The sequence below is a fragment of the Struthio camelus genome, chromosome 1 (genome assembly GCF_040807025.1).
Source record: "Struthio camelus isolate bStrCam1 chromosome 1, bStrCam1.hap1, whole genome shotgun sequence".
Taxonomy (NCBI): domain Eukaryota; kingdom Metazoa; phylum Chordata; class Aves; order Struthioniformes; family Struthionidae; genus Struthio; species Struthio camelus.
The window spans coordinates 13,684,383-13,705,105 of record NC_090942.1 but is presented as its reverse complement, the minus strand read 5'-3'; the positions used below and the strand labels follow the sequence as shown (position 1 = coordinate 13,705,105).

General features: G+C 36.8%; 1 protein-coding gene across 5 annotated transcripts in view; it reads left to right on the top strand.

The window, feature by feature from the left end:
* The window catches only part of PHTF2 (putative homeodomain transcription factor 2), a 76,243-nt gene extending 57,866 nt beyond the window's left edge, over window positions 1-18,377 (top strand). For 4 of the 5 annotated variants that reach the window (XM_068925417.1, XM_068925584.1, XM_068925283.1 and 1 more), the window contains 7 exons: window positions 654-926; window positions 1,961-2,092; window positions 5,885-5,971; window positions 7,033-7,188; window positions 11,552-11,647; window positions 15,131-15,256; window positions 15,889-18,377. In XM_068925417.1, the coding sequence (XP_068781518.1) occupies window positions 654-926; window positions 1,961-2,092; window positions 5,885-5,971; window positions 7,033-7,188; window positions 11,552-11,647; window positions 15,131-15,256; window positions 15,889-15,909 (891 nt within the window). In that variant the 3' untranslated portion in view covers window positions 15,910-18,377. The remainder of the gene's footprint in view (window positions 1-653; window positions 927-1,960; window positions 2,093-5,884; window positions 5,972-7,032; window positions 7,189-11,551; window positions 11,648-15,130; window positions 15,257-15,888) is intronic. The other variant, XM_068925504.1, reaches the window with a different exon arrangement.
* The last annotated feature ends 2,346 nt before the right edge of the window (window positions 18,378-20,723 follow it).

Here is a 20,723-nt window from a genome sequence, read left to right as displayed (position 1 = left end):
GGGTTGAATGCAAAATCGTAGCATAGCTTAAGAGAACTATCAGGAGTTCTTACAAAGTGATGCTTCTTTTCTCCGGACTGTTAGAAGGCTGTATTATGTTCACAAACTTAGTGCAGCGCTCTCTACCTGACTCGGAGATGGTACGGTCTGGGTGCAATGGCAACGGAAGTAAATTCTAATAAAGGTACAGCCAGCACAATGGACCTGCGCTCCTACCTGCTCTATAAACACTTTGGCAGGCATAATTCCTTCAAAAAGCGTACAACCTAAAAGCAAAACACAAATAGGAGTGAGATTTAGGGGATAATGACTGCAATCAGAATGACTGATGCTCTTTGTTAATTCAGTATTGAATGCATTTTTTATATAAGAGTCTACACTGGAGTATTATTACTGCGGTGTTGCGTTATTGGGTTTTTAATGATTTATGATACCTGTTTGCTGTGTTTTAAGCGCTCTTACTTCGTTCTGCGTTACTATCTTTAGTTTAATCCTTGTGTGAGGACTTCCTTTTTCTTAGAAGCAAATTGTGAACACGCTTGATTGAAAATGTCGTGTAAGGTTATAAAGTGATCTTTTTGACAGTAAAGCAGCGACACCAATATGGACAAGATTTATTGCAAAATTAAAAATACAACTTTTTTTGTTTCTAGGTGAACAACTACATACCAGGAATTGGTTACCAGATTTTTGGAAAAGTTGTATCTTTAATCTTGGGTTTAATGCCATTTGTATTTCGACTTTCCCAAGCTAAAGATTTGGAACAACTAGCTACGCATTCTGCCACTGAACTCTGTGTTATTGCATTTGGATCAAATGGAGACATACTGGTTCTCTCAATGGTTATTATAAGTTTTGTAGTCCGTGTCTCTCTAGTGTGGATTTTCTTTTTCCTGCTGTGTGTGGCAGAGAGAACGTACAAACAGGTATGTATGACAAGTGAAGAGGTCTCATCCAAAGCAAAACAAATGATTATGTTTGAGTTTTGTTGATTTGTGAATATTTTAAACCTGTATTTTTCATTGTGCTGAGGTTTATAGATCAATTATGACAAATACTTTAGTGGGTTTGCAGTTAAGAGGGTTATTCAGTTGCAACAGACTGAAGTTTTCTACAGTCTCAGTTGCTAAAGCTTTTTTCTGGAGATTTCTGAGGGAAAACTTGCATGCTCTTATTTCAGATTTCTGGCTCAACTTGTTGACCAGCTCCTAATCCTGTCCTAAGTTGTCTCAGTTCTCCAGGGGGAGAAAGTGTTTCAGTAAAAGAGCTCTATAAATTTCCAGTTTGTTCCAACAATATATTTCTTTCAAAACAGTTTGCTTTCAATTCAAAACAGTTCAGTCTAGACCTTAGCCAAGCCCTTTCCGCTTTGCTAGCGCATCTGTCCCAGGGCTGGAGACTGAGAGAACTTCTAACTGAAGTAATGTACTTGTTACTTTATTGCTTGTTATTTGCAATTAAACTTTCAGAAGAGTATCAGTTTCCCTGAATAGCTGCAAAGTATAGGTGTTCGCTGGTCTGCAAGGGAGAAATTGCTTTCTTTTCTCAAATTATGGCCAAAACATGTGATTTAAGACAGTAGAACAGATTTAGCCTGCTTCTAAGAATGGTCTCTGGGAGGAACTTCTGTGGTAAAGGCACTTATGTGTGAATGGTTGGCAGGTTTGCTTCTTTCCCGAGTTCTAAGACCTTGGCAGATCTGTAAAGTCTGAGATTTGAAGAAATGAACTTTGGCTGCATTTTTTTCTCTTCAGTCAAAGAGGAGGACTTTTACAACTTTTTAGTGTATATCCTCTTTCTAGTAACACACTACTTCTGTTTCTGCACTATGTTAACATATTTTACTTTACATTAATACATTATACATTACTTTGTATTAAATAAAGCCTTTTCTCCATGTTTTTTAGTGCCTTGGGAAATCAAATAACAGTTAAAGTCATTTTCATTTTTTTCTTCACAGAGACTTCTTTTTGCCAAACTTTTTGGTCATCTAACATCTGCCAGAAGGGCAAGAAAATCGGAGGTTCCTCACTTCCGTTTGAAGAAAGTACAAAATATAAAAATGTGGCTTTCTCTCAGGTCCTATCTAAAGGTATATATACTTCTTCCTAGCCCGTCATGTAAAATATCCGATATCCTATTATTGGCAAGTTTGTATTCTGTTCTGCATTTTTCCCCAGGTACACTTATCGTTATTGGTGCACGTGTACCCTATACGCTTGATTTTGATGACTCTTGGCCAACAGCATCTGTGGCAGCTAGATTATGAAAAGGTCAATGTCTAGTTTTTCCCATGGTATAAAACATGAATTGTATTGGTCTGGTATGACTAATATTAGCAGAAAAGTCTCTCAGGTTGGGTAAATGCCTGCCCACTTGTAGTGTAAAACTTGGTATCTTAAGAGCCCCACCAGTTAGTATCATTAACACAGGAATTTATGAAGCAAGATAATTTGAATGAATATTTGTACTGTGAGTGCACATATGCCACAGGAAGCTAGAAGTTGCACCCGGTTCGTATCCATAAGATGTTCTTTTGTATTAATCCACAACTGCAATTTCTCTACTGTATGCTCAACTCATATATCATATGAGTGAATATATTATTGCATCTCTCAAATGTCCTTTTCAAGCCAGAGCATTCTGACAGTCCTTTGTGAAAAGCTTGTGTTCTCTCTCTCTTTCTTTGCTTGCAAAGTTGTTCCCCCTTTTTCTCTCTGCTGTGTTAGATGATTCAACTGAGTGCCTGCATCATGGCATTCTGTCATTAAGCCTTTGACTTACTCTTCACTGTTATCTTAAAAGCAAACACTCCCCCCCCCCAAAAAAAAAAACCCACTTTTATTTTTACCTAGAAGAAAGCAAGTGATTTTTCTACAACAATTACTTTTTAAACTGTACTCTTGTTATAATGGTGTATCACAAAAACAGCTGATGACATTTGCTACCTTTTGTGCCATGGAGAAATTGTACATTCTCCACATCTTCAGATGTTCTGGTGAACTATTCTACTGCAGGATCCTGCCTTTCAGTGGGATCTGAACGTACTGCTCGTGATGTTAACAGGATAACTGACTGAAGCTCTGCAGCCATCTCATCTTTTCAGTCTTCTGGGAAGCCCTTTACAATGAATATCATTCAGGTTTGGTTGTTAGAGAGGTTCAGGGGGTTAGTGTAATTTTGTTGTTGTCCAATCTGTCACGGGCCCTATCACAAAGTGTTACGCAAAGTTGTGTCTGAGATTCACCTCAGTTGACTAATCCTCCTGTTTTTCCCCCAAGCCTTTTATCTCAGCGCATGGCCATTTCTTCTTGTTAGATGTTAAATGGGTTTTCGTTACCTACCTGCATAGATCAAGTCACTCAAACAGTCTTTGAAACAGCTTCACTAAATGAAGGAGCAAAGGCATAACCGTATTCATACAGAGATTGTAACTGGGTAACTGGCCCTGTTGAGAACTATTACAAAACCAAGAAAGTGACCTGCTTTACAGAACTTAATTTGCATTGGTAGACTAAAAATGTCTCCATTTCAGTTGTTTGTAGAGTGGTTTCCTATGGTTTTGTTCATATCTTTTACCAAGTGCTATGTCATCAGTGAATATTTTAAGAATAATTAATTCTTCACGGCTGTAGGGCAGGTACTTATTTTAGAAATATAAATGATAGAAATGGTAAAGGTGGTGTGTTTTTACAGACTAGAGTTACAATACAATAGATTATCTCACCTGTTAATCATGAAATTCTGAGGATGACCTACCACCATGTATTTCATTGTCTCTCTTTGTCTAGGCTTCTCTACTTTCTAGCATCCCTCCTTTCCACTTTCTAATAGTTTCTACTATTACTGGACAGGCTTCACTTCCAAGTTAGGGTAATAGTAGCATGTTCTCTCTAGGTGTTTTTTTTTAAAGATGTTAATCCTGAAGGGGTGGAATGAGCTTCTCTAAACTCAGATGAAACTAGGTTTTTTCCTAGGTTTTTGCCTAGTGCGGAAGGCAGGAAGCTATACGCAGATGAAGTTTTTAATGTAAAGCCTCAAATTAAATTTGAAAGATTACATTATTCCAAGGGGAATTTAGGCAATGTATTTACAAGCCTCGAGGCTACCACACCCCTTGTGTTACAGAAGTGTCTGTTGGGGAGGTTGTAAAAAGAGGTGCCCTTTAACCATCGCACTTGAGAGACTCTCATCTTTTTCTGTGTAATCTGTAACGTGTTGGGTGGGAGTAAAGAAAGGTAACACCACTTAGGCAACAACTACGTGAGAATGTAGTTCTGACACTTAAAACTACATATGCTAGCACTGCTATTGAGTGTCTTGCCTGCTTTCCCCACAACTGCACGTGTGAATTTTATCTCCTCTTCTAATGCCACCACAAACGTATGTATAGTTGTGGTGAACAAAACAACAGCTGTATCAGACCCTGTGTAACAGTGGTCAGAAACAGGTGTGTAGGGAACTGATCAAACTGAAAAATAACTTGTCGAGAATAGTGATTTTCACCTCCATCTGGTGCTTTACTGGATTCACTGGGCAGTAATTGTGTAAACGCTTGTGCCTAGTGCAAGGAAAGGAGTGGGGACAAGCAGCTAGGGAACAAGACCCTCTTCTCTTAATGGTGGTGCTGACATGTACTTGTTTAGCATTTATCGAAAATGTGCCTGCAGATTACCTTTCAAAGACAACAACAAATTCAGTAATTGGTTTTCTTTAGGATGGGTTGTGCACATGAATATTCAGTTCCTACCTTTATTCTCAGTCCTGATGTTCTTCAGGATTCGGTGGCTGAGAACAGTCCGTTACCGTCATATATGTATATACACATACATATTTTTATTATATGTGTGTATGTGTAGGTATGTGTATGTGTGTTTGTGTCTCTCCATATATACACCTGTATCCATCTGTGAAGATGTGAGCTGGCGTATGCACGCATCTTGAGCCTCACACAGGCAAAACACTGGCTCAATGTAAGCAGTGCATGCCTACCATTAGTACAAATTTGCACTTAAATTTTTTTGGTAATTAAGCTTAATGATCTCTTTCTCTACGTATATTTTGAGTCATGATTATACCTTGTGAATGTAGACCTCTTATTCTCATATTTACGCAATTAGACAGTAACACCTCCAGAGGACAAAGATGGGAAGTAGAAATGTATGTTGTAGCTTATCCATGTTTTAGTGCAGCCGAGAATGTTTAATTTTTTTAAGAAAAACAACTGAGGGGGAAAAAAACTCAATGGGCAGAAAAATTGATTGTGCCAGTAAGTGAGGAAAAGATGGTTGAAAACAGTGAGGTTGCATTTCTCAAGACAGTCAGCTGGTTCTGCAGTTTCCCTCTTGCTCTGTGATAATTCTCATGTATGAGAGAGTTGGGTTCTGATTACACCTACCACGAGGAGACTGTAGTTTACAACTAAGGTTTTTTTTTTTTTCATCGTAACGATGCAAGCAATGAAAAATAACTTCTGTGTGAAATCGTATCTTGATATCCTATTGCAATATGCTGTCCAAAATCTTTTGTTAGCACTAGTTCGATACTTGGTAAGGCCCAATGCCATGCTGAATTTGTTCTGTCAGAAACTATCTAAATGTAAACTACTTCACTTAACCTGTTCAGTTAGGTCCTTTGCTAAGTGATGAATGTTTTCTTTTCTTGTAGTTTCCTTGAGATATGTATGCTTGAATTAATCTTATATTCCTTTGAGGGTTTTCAAATGTAGTTACATTATCGGATTCTAATATGACGTTCGGAACTTGGATTACAAAATTGCAAGCCAAGATGAAACTGTGTTCCAGATGGGAATCCAACTGGATCCACCAAATAACAATGCTGGCTAGGTAGTTTTTCACTGACATATGTACGTCTTTATTTTCAGCGTCGAGGTCCTCAACGCTCAGTTGATGTAATAGTTTCATCTGCCTTCCTACTGACCATCTCGGTTGTATTTATCTGTTGTGCGCAGGTGAGGAAATCTTAATTGCATAGAAACAGCCGAGACTTAAATACCTTTTGAAATTGTAGACAGCCTTTTGCATGATGATTCCAATTAGGGCAAAGGACCACAGTGAAAATCGGTAGCAACTGTTAGAGCTTCTCAGAAGATGAAGTTCCATTTATATTGTTTGCTTTACCTATTTTAGAGTATTATGTTAGCCACTCTGTAAAAGCTTAAGAAAACCATTGACAGAATAATTACTGGTGTGGTGCTATTATTTTTCTAATTTGTATTCTCGTTCATTGTCCATCTTGAATTTTGGAAAATACTGATTTTTTTAACATTTTGCATCAAAACCTACTTTTGCAGTCCCTCAGAAATACGAAACTTGAGATTGACCTTGGCTGATGATTTACTTGTGAAAAGTAGGGAACAAGGTTGTTGGCTGTATTAGCCTGCCCTCTAGTGGAATATCTTGTAGTAAGGAAACTTTTGCTTAAGTAGCATTTCAATACTTAAGATTGTTTGCTTGAGCTTCTGTTTCGGCGTACAGGGAAGCTTGTGAATGACTTCTGGTTGTATTTTTTTCCACTTCCTTCCCCAGTTAATGCTAATGTGTTTTTTGATAACTAACTATAAATATTTTAATAAGACTATAATTGAGTAATGATTCTACTTGGATTCAATTTTCCATATAAATCAGTCCATGTGAAGATGTGTTTTGTTTTTCATTCCATGCAATGTTTTCACAAGTTTGAACTTGAGTTTAAAGTTGTCTTTGAATGCGTATTTTCTTTCTATTGCTGTAGGGATATGGAAAAGATGATGTGTGCCTAAACTCCTTTTGTGCCTTTCAGAGTATACCTTTTCTCAAACCTGATAACATTCCTAGGAAAAGCTTATCTTTAACAGAATATTGATTTTTTTTAAAAGTTTACTTCAAAAATCTGTTATGCCTAAAAATAACCGTCAATAAGTATATTACTAGGGAATTTTTCCTTGGAGTTGGATGATATATAACTTTTTTCATGTTGTTACGTAAATATTACTCTGAATTAAATTTGTTTTTTTTTCTCTTTTACTTTCAGCTACTTCACATGCATGAGATCTTCCTTGACTGTCACTACAATTGGGAGCTAGTAATTTGGTGCATTTCACTCACTCTTTTTCTCTTAAGATTTGTTACTCTTGGATCTGAAACCAGTAAAAAATACAGCAATACCTCAATATTACTTACTGAGCAGGTGAGAGTCTGTACAGACTTGTGTGTTTCTATCTAAACAATTGGTTTTATCTAGTAGACCTTAAACATGCATTTCGGATACATTAACGTAGTCTGGATTAGGGAGTTAAGTATGGTGTAGTGAAACAAGTTATTCAAGATTATGCTGCTCAAGGTTCTGTAAAACGCGTGTGCGACCGCTTAAAAGCCTCATTGAACACTAAGATGGCCACAACCCATTTTCTCTTTAAGAGAGCATGCTTAGAGATACCAGTGTGTGTCAAATGATATAATTAAAGCTCTAAGAGGGCATAAACATAGAAGGCAGCTTTTAATAAGGGGGAAAAAACACCAAACTCAAACTGTTGGAAGAGACAGTAAAAAGATTTGAAAACAAACTTACCCTCTACAGAGTGGGTCACTTTTTCCAGTGTGGCGATTTTGACTGCTAGGTTACATGGCTTCTCTATAGTCTCCTGGATTCCTTGGATAGCTGTCTCCCTTCAGTCATCTGCCGAGCTTGGCTTTGGGTCTACTTTTCTTCTCAGGTGTGTTCTAGTCTGCATTTATGCTGCAAACTCCCTTTCTGCTCTGCCTGGTACTGGTGATAGTTTTCCAAGCTAAACATGTTTGGTTAAGCAGGTAAGAAGCAATCCCTTTCTGCTTTGAGAGGATTCACGCTGGTGTGAAACACAGCATCCAGGATACGGTAAACAGGCAGCCCTTCTCACTGCCCATCTTCATTGTCTTCAGTAAAAGTAGAATGAGTTCCTGTTGAGCAAAATGTGTAAGCGGTCATCTACGCTATCTGTCACGGGCTTCAGAGTCTGTATGGAAGATTTTGTTCTCCAACTTGAACACGTTTCCTGTAGGCAACCTGTGAGGATTCTTCTAGTTTAAGTTTCTGCTGCTTAGGTCCATTATGGTGAAAATTAATAAGTTATGGCTAAAAAAGTCTTTAAGCAATACAAATCACATTTGTATGAAGCTTCGCAATACCCATCTGACGTAACTTTTTGTGCTGCAGGATTTTTCTGGTCTCATAATCTCTTGAGGTTGGGGGTATGGTGGGATGGAGTGAGATCTTAGAGGACGACCTTAAATGTTCAAGATATTCAAAGCAGGGTAGCAACAAGAAAGGTTCTTATGCATATGGAAAATTATGGGAAGTGCTGTGAGCAGCACTCAGCATAAATATTGTGGTTTGTATTAGTTACCACCAGTTAGCTTAGTTACCAGTTTGCAAGGTAAAGTAGTATTAAGACATTTACTTAAGTTGCAGAGTCTCACATTTTATTCTGTTTTTAATCCTAACCCTTGATACATTCAGAAACCGTTCCTTTGCATCTGTGGATTCTTTGTACTCAATGGCAAAAAGTAATTTTTGTTACTTAAACAACTCCAAGTTGAGGACTAGCCCAGCTGTTCAATTTTTCTCATGAAAGTAATATGGTATGTTAGTGCTATTTAGTACTTTTTTGGCTCTCATTTTAAGTTCTTAGCTTAAATTATTCTTGAAAAGTAGCTCAGTTCCACTCAAACAGAATAGATATTTAAGCTAGGAGTGAATGTACAGGCACTGGAGATGTGCAGAATAGAAACTGATCTGAAACTTTGACTGTATGGATTTGATACTCTCTTGCGCAGCATTACTCCTCAGAACTGAAGCAGGCTGTTAGTTGTTTTTATGTCTGTTTCTTTAACTGGGTGTTCTTGATTTCTCTTCCTTAGGGTTATTTGCTTATTAAGGTTAATATGGAGTGTGAAAATCTGGAGAGAGTTTCACAAAGGGAAACTCATTTGCCTTCCAGTAAATACGGTGACTCTTGTATCGTAGGCAGTCCGTACTCACTCCCTGCTTTCCTATCTGTTCCCTTTTCTGGCTATATAGCAAGGCAGAGCCTCTAACTTCTCCCCTTTTTCTGGCCACTACCATCAAGTTGAAAGATTTGGGCAGGCTGTCACTCAAGATACAGTCTTCCGTTACTGGTTTATAACCATGGACAGTCTGACTTTTCAATGTCCGCAGATGTAGGGTTTTGGTTTGTGGAGTGCAGCTGTTACTGGGATAGCCTTTGTGCATCATACCTAGTGGGTTTCCTGTGCAGTTTAGAGTGATCCTCCCGTTCCATAGCCCTGTTTTCCTGAGATTGGAGAGGTCTGTATTGTTCTCTGGATCCCCAGGATATAAATAATCTGAAGTCGCAGTGAAGTTTATGTCCTCTATTCCTGGAGTAAAAGCAGAAGGGAATTTTGGGAAACAGATTGGAAAAAAAAAAATTAGAATTTCTAGCCTATGTTTTGCTTTCATAGGTCGCTATAGCATGCTGTTCATGGGAATCAGCTCTTAAATGGATGAGGTATTTGAGCTTGTTCATTGTAATTAAACCATAAGATTCTGCCGTCTGTAAAACTGAGTTCACCCAAAATTTGTAAGGCTGAAGGCTGAACATTTTAAGCCACTGTAGCCATTTAAAGAAGTTGTCTTCTGAATTAGGCTTACGGAAAATTGGCATAGCTTAAAAAACAAAACCAAAAACCACACAAACAAACCCTAAACAAGCCCCATGGATAAGGTCAAATTGCAAGTTTTACTTTCTGTCAACAGAATTCCAACAGCTGCTTCCTGCTTTAGGTTCAGCCTAGGAATTTAATGATTAAGAGTCATGCTGGGAAACAGGAAGACCCATCATTTTTAGGTTACGGCAGTTTTTAACTGCATGCTATCTGCCTGTAATTTTTCAAGTCCTTCTGAATTTTTTTACCTTGTGTAAAACACAGAGCATGTTCTGATCAAAGTTGTCGTCTTGCCAAGTTCAACTTTGAAATAAGTAGAGTAGATGCCTGTGCGTATAGACATTCAGACTCCCCTCATGTTTTGAACTATGCTGTTGAATGACTGTCATTTTTTTCATAAACTAAGAATGAAATCATGTAGCTGTCAAGAGATGTGAACCTTCCTAAGGTTTGTTAGCTATCACTTTTTCAGAGTTGCTAAGAGTTTTCAGAGTCTTAGTTTATTCCTGTTTCTAGACATTTATGTTGCTGAAATCAGTAGTTTTGTATGTAAGGTCTGGAATCCCTTGGCCTCTAAAAATGGAATCAGGAGCCCAACGTATCTTGGAATGTTTTGGACATCCATTTTAATTTTATCCTCGTTGTATAAATTACAGTGACTTTTTCAGGGAAAACTTTTAATATTAAGTTACTTTGTTTAGCTGTCCATTGTCCTTATTTCAATAACCAAGTTACCCCAGAACTCTTTTAGCATCGTTTTATTTCTGTAACTTTGCTGCTGTAGCTTGGTAAGAATCTCTGCCTGAAGGACTACTTCAAAGTACTGCTAAATTGCTCGTTTTTTATTTTGTGGAAGGCTGTCATCTTAAAGTAAAAAGCTCATAGCTTATAAAGTTGAGCTATTTTTCTTTGGATTTACTTTTATTATGTATTTAAAAAATAGCCAACCTTTGCCTAGCCTAGGATAGCAGAGATATGTCACTCTGGAATGAAGTTGAGGCGTCGGAATTACTAGAAGGCCAAAAGAGAGTTAATCTGTGCTCTTGTCTAAACTTTCTCAGAGACAGTGGCCTAAGAAAGTCTGGAATGCACAAGTATTGAAATGATCAATGTGCTATTCTCTTAGATAGTATTGCAGTATTGTACATAACTTAAGAAGTAGAACAGTTTGCTTAATGAGTCACTTGTGTTACTTCTGCAGTTTCATTTTCATTATTTTTCAAGATTCTTGAAAGGCTGTTTTTTCTGTGCTTAAGATGTCCATGAAGTACTCAAATTATACTATGTTTTAATAACATAATAACAATTTATGTTTTAATGAAATAAAAGTCTATATAAAATGTAAAGTATATGTATACATACGTGTGTGTGTGCGTATATATGTGTATATATGTAGATATGTATGTTTGCACACACTTTAGCAAAATTATGTTTTATCATTTCAGTCTATTCAGTAATTTCTTGGAATGTTAAGCCCGTAAGGTCCGCACCGTAGTGTAATAGCCTCTGGAAACGAATTGACAAACCTCAGACAATTATCAAAGAAGGAGAAAGAAATTATGCAGACACCTGCACCTAAACACCTGTTTTTGTTTTTCTTGCCTGATTCGTGGATAAGTGACGTTAAAGTTTAAAGTTGTTGCTGTAATAGTGTCAAATGTAATTTGTTATATTATTGAACTTTGCAATTTTCTGCAGTATTGAGCTAGTATTTGTTGTTTAACATTAAAAAGCAAAAAATGTGCTCATTTGCAGAAATGTGCTGTTCTAGCGTAAGTCTACTGAGTAATCACTTAGTCTTATTATTAAATGTTTCCAAATGAATTCCTGTTAATTCTAAGTGGTGATACTCATTTTATTTAAATCAGATAAACTTGTACTTGAAAATGGAGAAAAAGCCTAATAAGAAGGAGGAACTGACACTAGTGAACAATGTTTTAAAACTTGCTACTAAATTACTGAAGGTAAGATTTAACATAATATTACAGTATTGTACATAACTGAGAAGTAAAACGGATTGCTTAATAAGTCACTAGTGTTACGTCTGCAGGCAGTACAGTATACTTTGGTTTAAGTCTACTACTCTTCTCGTCACAGTGACGCGTTTGTTTGCATGCTTGTCTGCTATGTTGCTATCATTGTGGATTGCAAATAATTTTCAAATACAGTAAATTTTATTCTTTAAGACTACAGGAGCAGAATGAGAAGAAATCATTTGGGATAGACAGGATGATGAACTTTCCAGGAAAAAATGGTGCAGTTTTGTTGTCTGTTTTCAGACACTGTCTGTTTTTAGTAGTAAACTAGAGGATTTGAATTCTTCCAAAAAATAATTCCTCTTACAAGCTGTTAGTGGTTAGTGTTTCAAATAAAATCAGGTTGTCCTTAACGTCGTCTTTACTTACGGTCACAGAAGAATCCTTTTGGAAGGTAAAGATTGTTGCGTAGGTCCATTTATATATGAATGAAAGGTATTTGCGTTTCATCTAATGTAATCACAACTATTTAAGTCAAAGTATGTCCTTTAACTATTGGGCAGATATTTTTGCATGTTTGCATGGAGTTTCACTGACTAGTAGGAAAGTTTTTTGCATATGTAATAGTACCCTGTTGGCCAAATAACTGCATTTGGTGGATAGAAAATTTCTGTGTGTTGAGGGAACTTTTTTTTTAATCACTTCCCATTTCTAGAAGATGGAAGATGGACTCTTCTTCTAGAAGAAGAATTGTCTTTCTTCCACTTATCCGGGGCTAGTGCATTGACAAGCTTAGGGCTTTAATATTATTATTTGAACAAAGCAGTGGTTCCATTTCTCAGGAAGGCACATTTGATCCTAAATTGCCTCTGCTAGGTGTTTCTGTTCTTCAAATGCACGGACTGGTTGTAATTTGAGAAGAATGCTGTTTCGATCTTTCAGTAGTCTGGGAGCTCAATTCCTGTTCCAGAACTGTCTCGTTCTCCTTCAGACCAGAAAAATTCGCTACTCCTAAAACTTACTTCAGGGTTACCTGATGGAAAAACTTTTTTTATTTTATTTTATATTTGACTGAAGAGATATGCTATGGTGGTACGAAGAGCCTGGATAAGTCAGTACAGATATTCACTTTATCTCTTGATATAATGATGAGAGGCCACAAAGCTTGTAGGACCCAGTATCAAAACAAGCAAAAGGGAGTGGTTCTTTGTGCAGCAGGTAGCAAATTTGTGAAACTGTTTGTCAAAGAATGTTATGGATGCCAGAAGCTTGCCTGGATTCAGTGAGAGACTAGACAAGTAGTTAGACCTCAGTAAAGCTTACTACCTAGACAAACTACAGCAGATTAAGGATATGGCGTGATATGAAATGTTTGTATGCTGGGAAAATTGCAGATGAGGGAGAAGTAGCTGCTGTTGAAAATAGGACAGTGATGGGCTCTTGGTCTGATTTGCTGCAGTGTATTTCACTATTTTAAAAATGTTTTTCATGTTTTTTCTCCTTTCAGAAATGTATCAACTGGCATGGCTTTTCCAATATAAATAAGCCTTAGATTTTAAGGCACAAACCCCAGACTCAGGCCCTCCCTTACTTACTGTGAGAGCGTGCCCAAAAGTTGAGTAGGATTTACAAGCCACGTAATATGAGCTTTGAAAGAATTCTTGGCAGCTGTTGCTCGAGCACTTGCTTATCTCATGCCCAGCAGCTAAATGGAGTTGACTTGTTTTAGTTTTGAATGTTTTTGATCCTTCAAGCATTTATTTAAGATTATATTTTGTATTAAATATATTTACTGTGTTCTTACTCCCCAAGTTGGTAAAACGAGTCCACAAGCTGGAAGTTTTTGCTCTAAAGAAATTCTCTGCTGTTCTCAGAATTGTCTTTTATATCTTTTGTATTTGCAGCAGAATTTTATACCACATTACATCTGAATGAATAGGTTGTTCACCTGATCTCACCTTTCCTGAGAGAAGAGTTAGCTCTCAAATTCTTCTTAATTAAAAACAAGTTTTATAGAACCTTGTTCAAGACCCAGGATTTAGTGCAGAAGCAGGGCAAAGATGCATTTTAAAGCTACAAAGCATAGGTGACCAAAGCAGTGATAATTGTTAAACTTTATCCATTATCATATTTAGAAACTCCTTTAAGCTTCCTTCACTTGGCATGTTTCTTGGCCAGAAAAGTTTAGGTGACTTTATTCACTTACTAAGAACTGCAGAATTGGTGCAATGTCCTCTTTGTTTAACTTTTCAGATTAATAATTTTGGATAATATGTTGATACTTCCATTTAACAAAATGGAAAATACTGGCAGTTATGTGGTTATTAGTGTTTTTTTTCTTAGTCTTCCTTTTCTGACTGTCTTCACCAGAATTAACTCTCAAAATTAATGCAAAAGGAAAGGAATTGCATTAGGGAAGGCGTTTTTGTTAATTCTTCATAGTAACAAGGTAGCTTTCTATCACTGTGGAAATTTTTTTTTAAGTTCTGTTAGCTCTTTTGACACTGAAGATGATTTCTGGAAAATTATAAGGACTTCTAAAAAGATGGCATCTTGGGGCCAGCAGGACTAGGTTTCCACTTTCCTGGCTACATGAATAAAATGGTAAGATGGTCTTAGACAGGTAGCCTCCAAATTTGTTAAGGGTTACTTGGTACATCAGTCAGCAGTCAGTGAACATAGTGGCTGTTTTCTTGCACATTGGTTTTATAGGCGAATGTTTTCGTTTGCTGTGACTTGAAGACTTCCTAAACTATCTACTATAGTTCAGTACATACCTGAACAAAAATATGATATAAAATGGGAGGAAGCATGAAAGAACATTGTTTTTAGGAGCTTTCTGTACCTACGTTTAATGAGAGCTGATGGCATTGGCTGTTCTGCAGTGGAGCTAGTAATGTGTTCTGTTTTATGGCAATTTGTCTGTCTTGTTTACACTGTGAACATCATTGGATGGAGTTCTCCTTTTACGTGTAGGACATGCAGCACAGTGAACTCCAGTGTGGGTTAAGGCAATTTACTGCTTTCTGTAACACAAATAAAAAATTACTGTTATCAGGGTCAGTTAGTTAATGTGAATGTTGCTGGTAAACTGTTACACTCCATTACTATCTAATCATTAGAAGAAATGCAAATGACGGTATGTTACAAAAAGCATGAGTCAGTCAAATTGGCAATGACATTTTTTTTTTTTTTTAAATACTTGGATAAATTTGACCCTATGAAAAGCATATAAAGCTGCATTGCCTGTAATCAGTTCTGAACACTGAAGCATTATGACTGTTTGCTCATTGTTTAGGTTATTTTGATATTTTGAGGCAACTTATGATTCTGTATTACTCTTATAGTAAGAGAGTAAGTAATGCTTATTGGAGAAATGCTTTTTCTGAGACTTTAAAAGAACAAACAAGCAAAAAAAAATCCTTTGTGTAGTTTGTGGTTTCTAATGGTGTCATTGCTTCCCATCACTAGGAACTGGACAGTCCCTTTAGGTTATATGGGCTTACAATGAACCCACTGCTTTATAATATCACCCAAGTTGTCATCCTGTCTGCTGTTTCTGGTGTCATCAGTGACTTGCTTGGATTTAATCTAAAGGTAACTGCTTGCTAAATATACCGTCTCTCACCGTGGTGTTCAAGATGTTATATTAGTTGAATTGTATTTTGTAACCTAATGAATCTTTAATGTATTAACTGGAGGATTTATTGTTTGACAGTGTTTCTGAAATTTAAGCCATGTCAGAAGAGTAGTGATGTATTTGTCAAAGCAGCATCTTTGAATTTTTTTTGTGTTGTTATGGCTTTCTTACTTTATTTAGTACAAATAGTTATGAAGAACTCATAAATACAGAGGCACATACAAATACACGAAGACCTTTTTAACCTTACTGACCTTTTTAACCTTACTACCATGACTCGCCTTACTCAGTGTCAGTCTGTGAGTGTTTGGGGACTATCTTATCAGGTTCTATGTTCTAGACCCATTTGAACTCTGTGAACTCTGGAAACTGTTTCAAGATTATGAGGGAGCTTGGTTTCCACAAGCCTGTACCGTAAAGCCCTTAGCCTGTTACGTTGGCCATTGTGTTTTCCTACATCTATCCAATTTCTTTTCCTGTTACAAATAAAGGCATGTAAAAGTTATTTAAGAAAAAATGAGGTGCTATTGCAGTTTTGGTAAATGGAGAGCTGAGATGGGAAAATAATGTTGATTTACTGCTTTTTCAGCTCTGGAAGATCAAATCATGACAATACGTAAGGAAGATGAGGTAACACAGTGTTATAGAAAAGCTCATTGACTGACAAAACTGCCTCAAAGCAGCCACTGAATCTATATTTCAGAAGCTACAACCTCTTCAAGGATATTGTGTGGAAAATTGAAGTGTTTACACCTGACTTGTGCAATCTTTGTATTTATTTCATCTTTTCGCTGTTTTATGTTCATTTTAGTTGACATTTGTATTTTATTTTCAAATATATTTGTTTAGTTTTAGAAAGGGTCAGATTTAGAAGGGGTCAAAACCCTAGTATCTGAGAATTGAGATCCCCGTGATCGATTACGCTAAATTGTTCCATCTATTGTTAAAGCTGAAGGCAATGTTGAACATTTATATCTTAAAATTTTTTAGTTACAGTAATACTATATGGAAATCATTTTATTTCGATTAAGTATAGTAAACTTGCTTAGAACATTTTGTTTGCACCAATCGTTTATGAGGACAACATAGCATCAATATATGTTTGGTTGCAATAGAAAGTGAGACATACACAAATATGAAGTACTGACAATACAGTGTGACAGGTAGCAGGAATATTTTTTATTGCTGTTAGAACTAAGTGGGGAATTTTTAGTATTTTGAGGAATTCCAGGATCTAAACTGACGTAGGCTGCAGTTTAAATATCCCGGGATATTAATAAGGTATTGTATAAGAGATCAACAAGTGCTCTTTGATAACACTTTTATTAGAGCAATAATTGTAAATGGTTACCATGCTGTATGATATTTTGATAAAATTAAGTATTGTATTTATTTGAAATACTGGGCTGTTCTGCACAGCTCTGACTGTGCATGCTCAATATGTGCACTTTTTATTGTTACTTTTAATGAGAAACTTTATATATATATATATATACATATATAATGTATATTAAATGGTATATATTAGGGTGAACTATGGAGCAGTATATTTTATATCTTGAAGCTGAATATTTAAACAAGTGAAAACCTTACTGGAGAGAAGAATGCTATGAATGACTGAGCATAAGATGAATGGATACTCTCCTGTCGTACACTATAGTATATGCCATTCATACCACACTTAAGTTTAAGAACGGTTAAACGCAAAAAACAAGTTCTTCTGGTGAGCAGCAGCACTAATGAAGCCTGATATTTTGTGGATCTGTTTCATCAAATTGCCTCCTTCCCCGCCGTGGTCCCCCTCCCTACCCAATAGGAATCATCCCCTAGTGCCCTCTGTGAGCTCCAGGCTTGGGTTTCCTGTCTCTAGTTGGAGCTCCAGCCTTGGATTTTCCATGTCTCACTGTCTTCTGTCCCTGTCTGCCACATGGGCCAGTCATATATTGACTCCTGGTTTCTCAGTATAACAAAAGTAGAGGTTCACCCCTTTAGAATTAAGTTAGTTGGAGCAAAGTTTCCGTTTATAAGTTGTATTAGGAGGATTAATATCACCAGGCTCAAGTATTCTTACGTTTTGTGTTTCTAAAATAATACATTTATGAACTCCTCAAATCAATGGCTTCATACTGAAAAATGAAAAAGAGGTAATTAGGTTACACAAGTCTGGACATTACTTCAAATCTTAAAAAAAAAAAAAAAAAATCTGAAGTTTAGCAGACAGTGTAATGTGTCTTAAACTTATGTGGTATAAAAATATTTTTATATATAAAGTAACACAAACAAGCATTTTGTATTTTATTTGCCTCTGTACTAATGTTTAATAATGACCAAAGTGCATTCTAGTTTTTGAAAGAATGTATTCCTGGAGCTTTAAGAACATACTGTAGTTAGTTTCTCATGTGTAAACCTCAGCTGCATCTGATCTCTTTCTTCTTTCTCTGTTGTCTGATGTTGGGATTGTTTTTAGCAATTAAGTACATTTTATACACAATTTTTTTCCAAAATATGGTACAGACCTACACAGAACTTAATTTTGCACAAAATATATTTTAAGAAAAAAAATACAGCAGGAATTTTACGGGGATAAAAGATAAGGCTATTGCCTTTTACAGCCTGTCACTATTACAAAACCACTCTTTACTCTAGAATGGAAATATTTTTAAAAATCTTAAATGTTGAAAATATGGTTTTCAGTGGCATTGAGAAAAGGGAGGGAGGGAACATGCTGCGGTTTCGGTTGAAGGTGACATTTAACCATATATACCTCAGCAACTAGCACTGTGCTGGATCGTTGCATTAACAATGGCAGCATGGCGAGATCAAACCAAATTTGTGAAATGAAGAGAGGGGGGGAAAGAAAGTAACACTTTTAATTGCTGTCATTTTAGGTATATTAATTATCTTAAAAATGGGAAAGATTTGTTCTCCATCCCTCAGTATGGAAAATCCAGTATGAAAATAGAGGCAAGTAGAAATATGGCAGATCTTGCGTGTTAATTGTTATTTTTGCCACGTGTTTTGTAACTGAAAGTGTGATCAGGCTTGGAATAAAGCTTTCAATGGCTGAAGGTAAAACAATGTGCAGTGAACTATATTCTTTCAGTATTATCCAGTGTGTTTGTGAGTCTGCCTGTTTTGATTTAAATCCATGTGTATAAATATATATTCCACTTAAATTAAAGCATACTCAGGACAGAAATCCTAGACCCAGAATGCAAATGATGGTTGCCAAAGTTGCACGTTATTGCAGGAACACAAACTTTCAGCTATTTTAAGTAGTTTAATTTTATTAATAAGACTGGGAAATGCAGTTTCCAAATAAACATTTGTTTGAAAAGTATTGAAACAGAATCCAGCCTTCAGATTTAAGGGATTAATTTCAATGGCCATTTTGATGATTTCATTATAATAGAAGGGAAACTTCAATGTAAAAATCAAAATACAAGCAAACTGAAGTACTTAATAAAATCAAGATGAAATGTTTCAATTACACCTTATAGATTTGGACAGAATTAATGTGTGATAGCTTATGTATTTTATCTATTTGTATATTATTTAGTGAAATGAATAGTTTCTAACAGCAGACTCTTCAAATGAAAATTTTTGACCAGCTCTCAAAAACCCATTTTTATTAGTTTTACTTTGGCTTTTCAGAGGCTTAATCTTTAAGTGTATTTTGAAAGTGGTAGTATCTCTATGACCACTCATTATTTGGCAGTAAGTTACACCACAAGCTTCTGTTCATTGCTGCTCACTTTCTATACTTCCTGTGAAGGTAGGCAATTGGCAATTTAAAATTTCTCTTGATGTTAATAAAGGGCACTATATACGTTGAGAAATGAGCATCTTCTGAGGGCCATTCTTTTTTACATTCATCTCTAAATTACATTTTTGCTGTGCTAGAATTCAAACCCAAGTGCTAAGGTGTTGTCAAAAAATGGTAGACATAACACAAGTCTCCTTAGTTCAGACCCCATCCATGTGTAAGCATCTTCCAAAATAGCTATGGAGCCAAAATAGCTATGGAAGATGATAGGTTCAGACTGATGTATTGTTCATTACTGGTTTGGTACAAATTATGTCCCGTTTCTATCAATCCTGACCTTAAAACTGTCCCCTTCAATAACAACTCCTGCACGGAGTTTAAGCGTCTCTTGGTGTTCAGATGTGAATTTAGCATTTGCTGAATGTCCTCCATATGTTGCATCCATTTTACACCAGCTATTACAATGGTGCCTCTTCAGCAAAGAGGCCAAGTTATTTCTACAGCTTGACAGGAAGATGATTTTACATGCATCTCTCTCCCATTTGCAAAATGTGGAATCTGAAGGGGTATGGCACCTTTCAGGAGACCAGTGAGTTTTAAAAGGTTTCAATGTGCGCTTCATTGTTTAATATACAATTGCCATCGTATTTCTCTCTTTGTTAGGCTTCAATGGACCATGGAGCATGGGAGATTACATGTATTGCAAAAAGTAGTTTTTAAAACCTTTCTTACTAAGCTACGTTACCTCTGCCTAGCGTGTGCTGAAGTACAAGTGGAACGCAGAAAGGTGCTTTAATAGTTAAGTTAATTCTTGCCGTTGTCTTCTGTGGATGAGACCTTTAAAATCCTTTGACAGATATCAAATTTAATAGTTTCCAAAAGCTTCTGTGGATTGTGAGCGTGCTTCACTCCCAATAATGTTGAATATTACTGGTACAGATTGCAAAGAGTCGTCTTTAGCATTGAACTGTACACAGTAGAAAGACCTGCCTATTTCTCTGTTCTCTACAGATGGCGATCGTGGGCTGCTGCTACCATTGCTGCCTTTACTGGGTACTTCAAACCCAAAGGGATGCGGCTTAGCTGTTGGAGGGAGAGAGGGGGAAACATGCTGTCGTTAGTGCTGGTTAGACCCGTTGCTGTCTGCTTGGGTAGATACCTGTTAACAGTTTCTCAGTAGTGAGTTTGTTGCAGCACAGCAGAGAGCTTTGGAGGAGAGGGAATTCGTGAATATTGTTCTTTTTCCTTTCTTCTGCTTTTAGTCCACAGAACAATCTCATTTATCCTGCCCAGTAATACATAATATTTTTCCACCCTCCAGCTCCTGTAGGCTCTCTTACCCCTTTCTCCTAGCATGTGCGATGGGGCACTGACCCGCTGCTGTTGTCATATGCCCCGCTCTTCTTCCCGCCCCCAGCCCTTTTGTTTTTCTGTTCAGGCCTCATCATCATTTTCTTCCTTTCCCTAAATTGTGATGTTCTATCTCACACCCAGTAGTTACAGCTGTAGCTTTCCCTCTGGCTTCTTTAACCGTTTCCTACAAGTAACACAACCACTAAGGCTGCTGCGATAGCAAAAATTGACGCTGTTGTCAGACAAGGTAACACAGGAGACTGCAAGCCTGATTTCAGAGCCCCTACAGCTTGCATCGGTTTCCT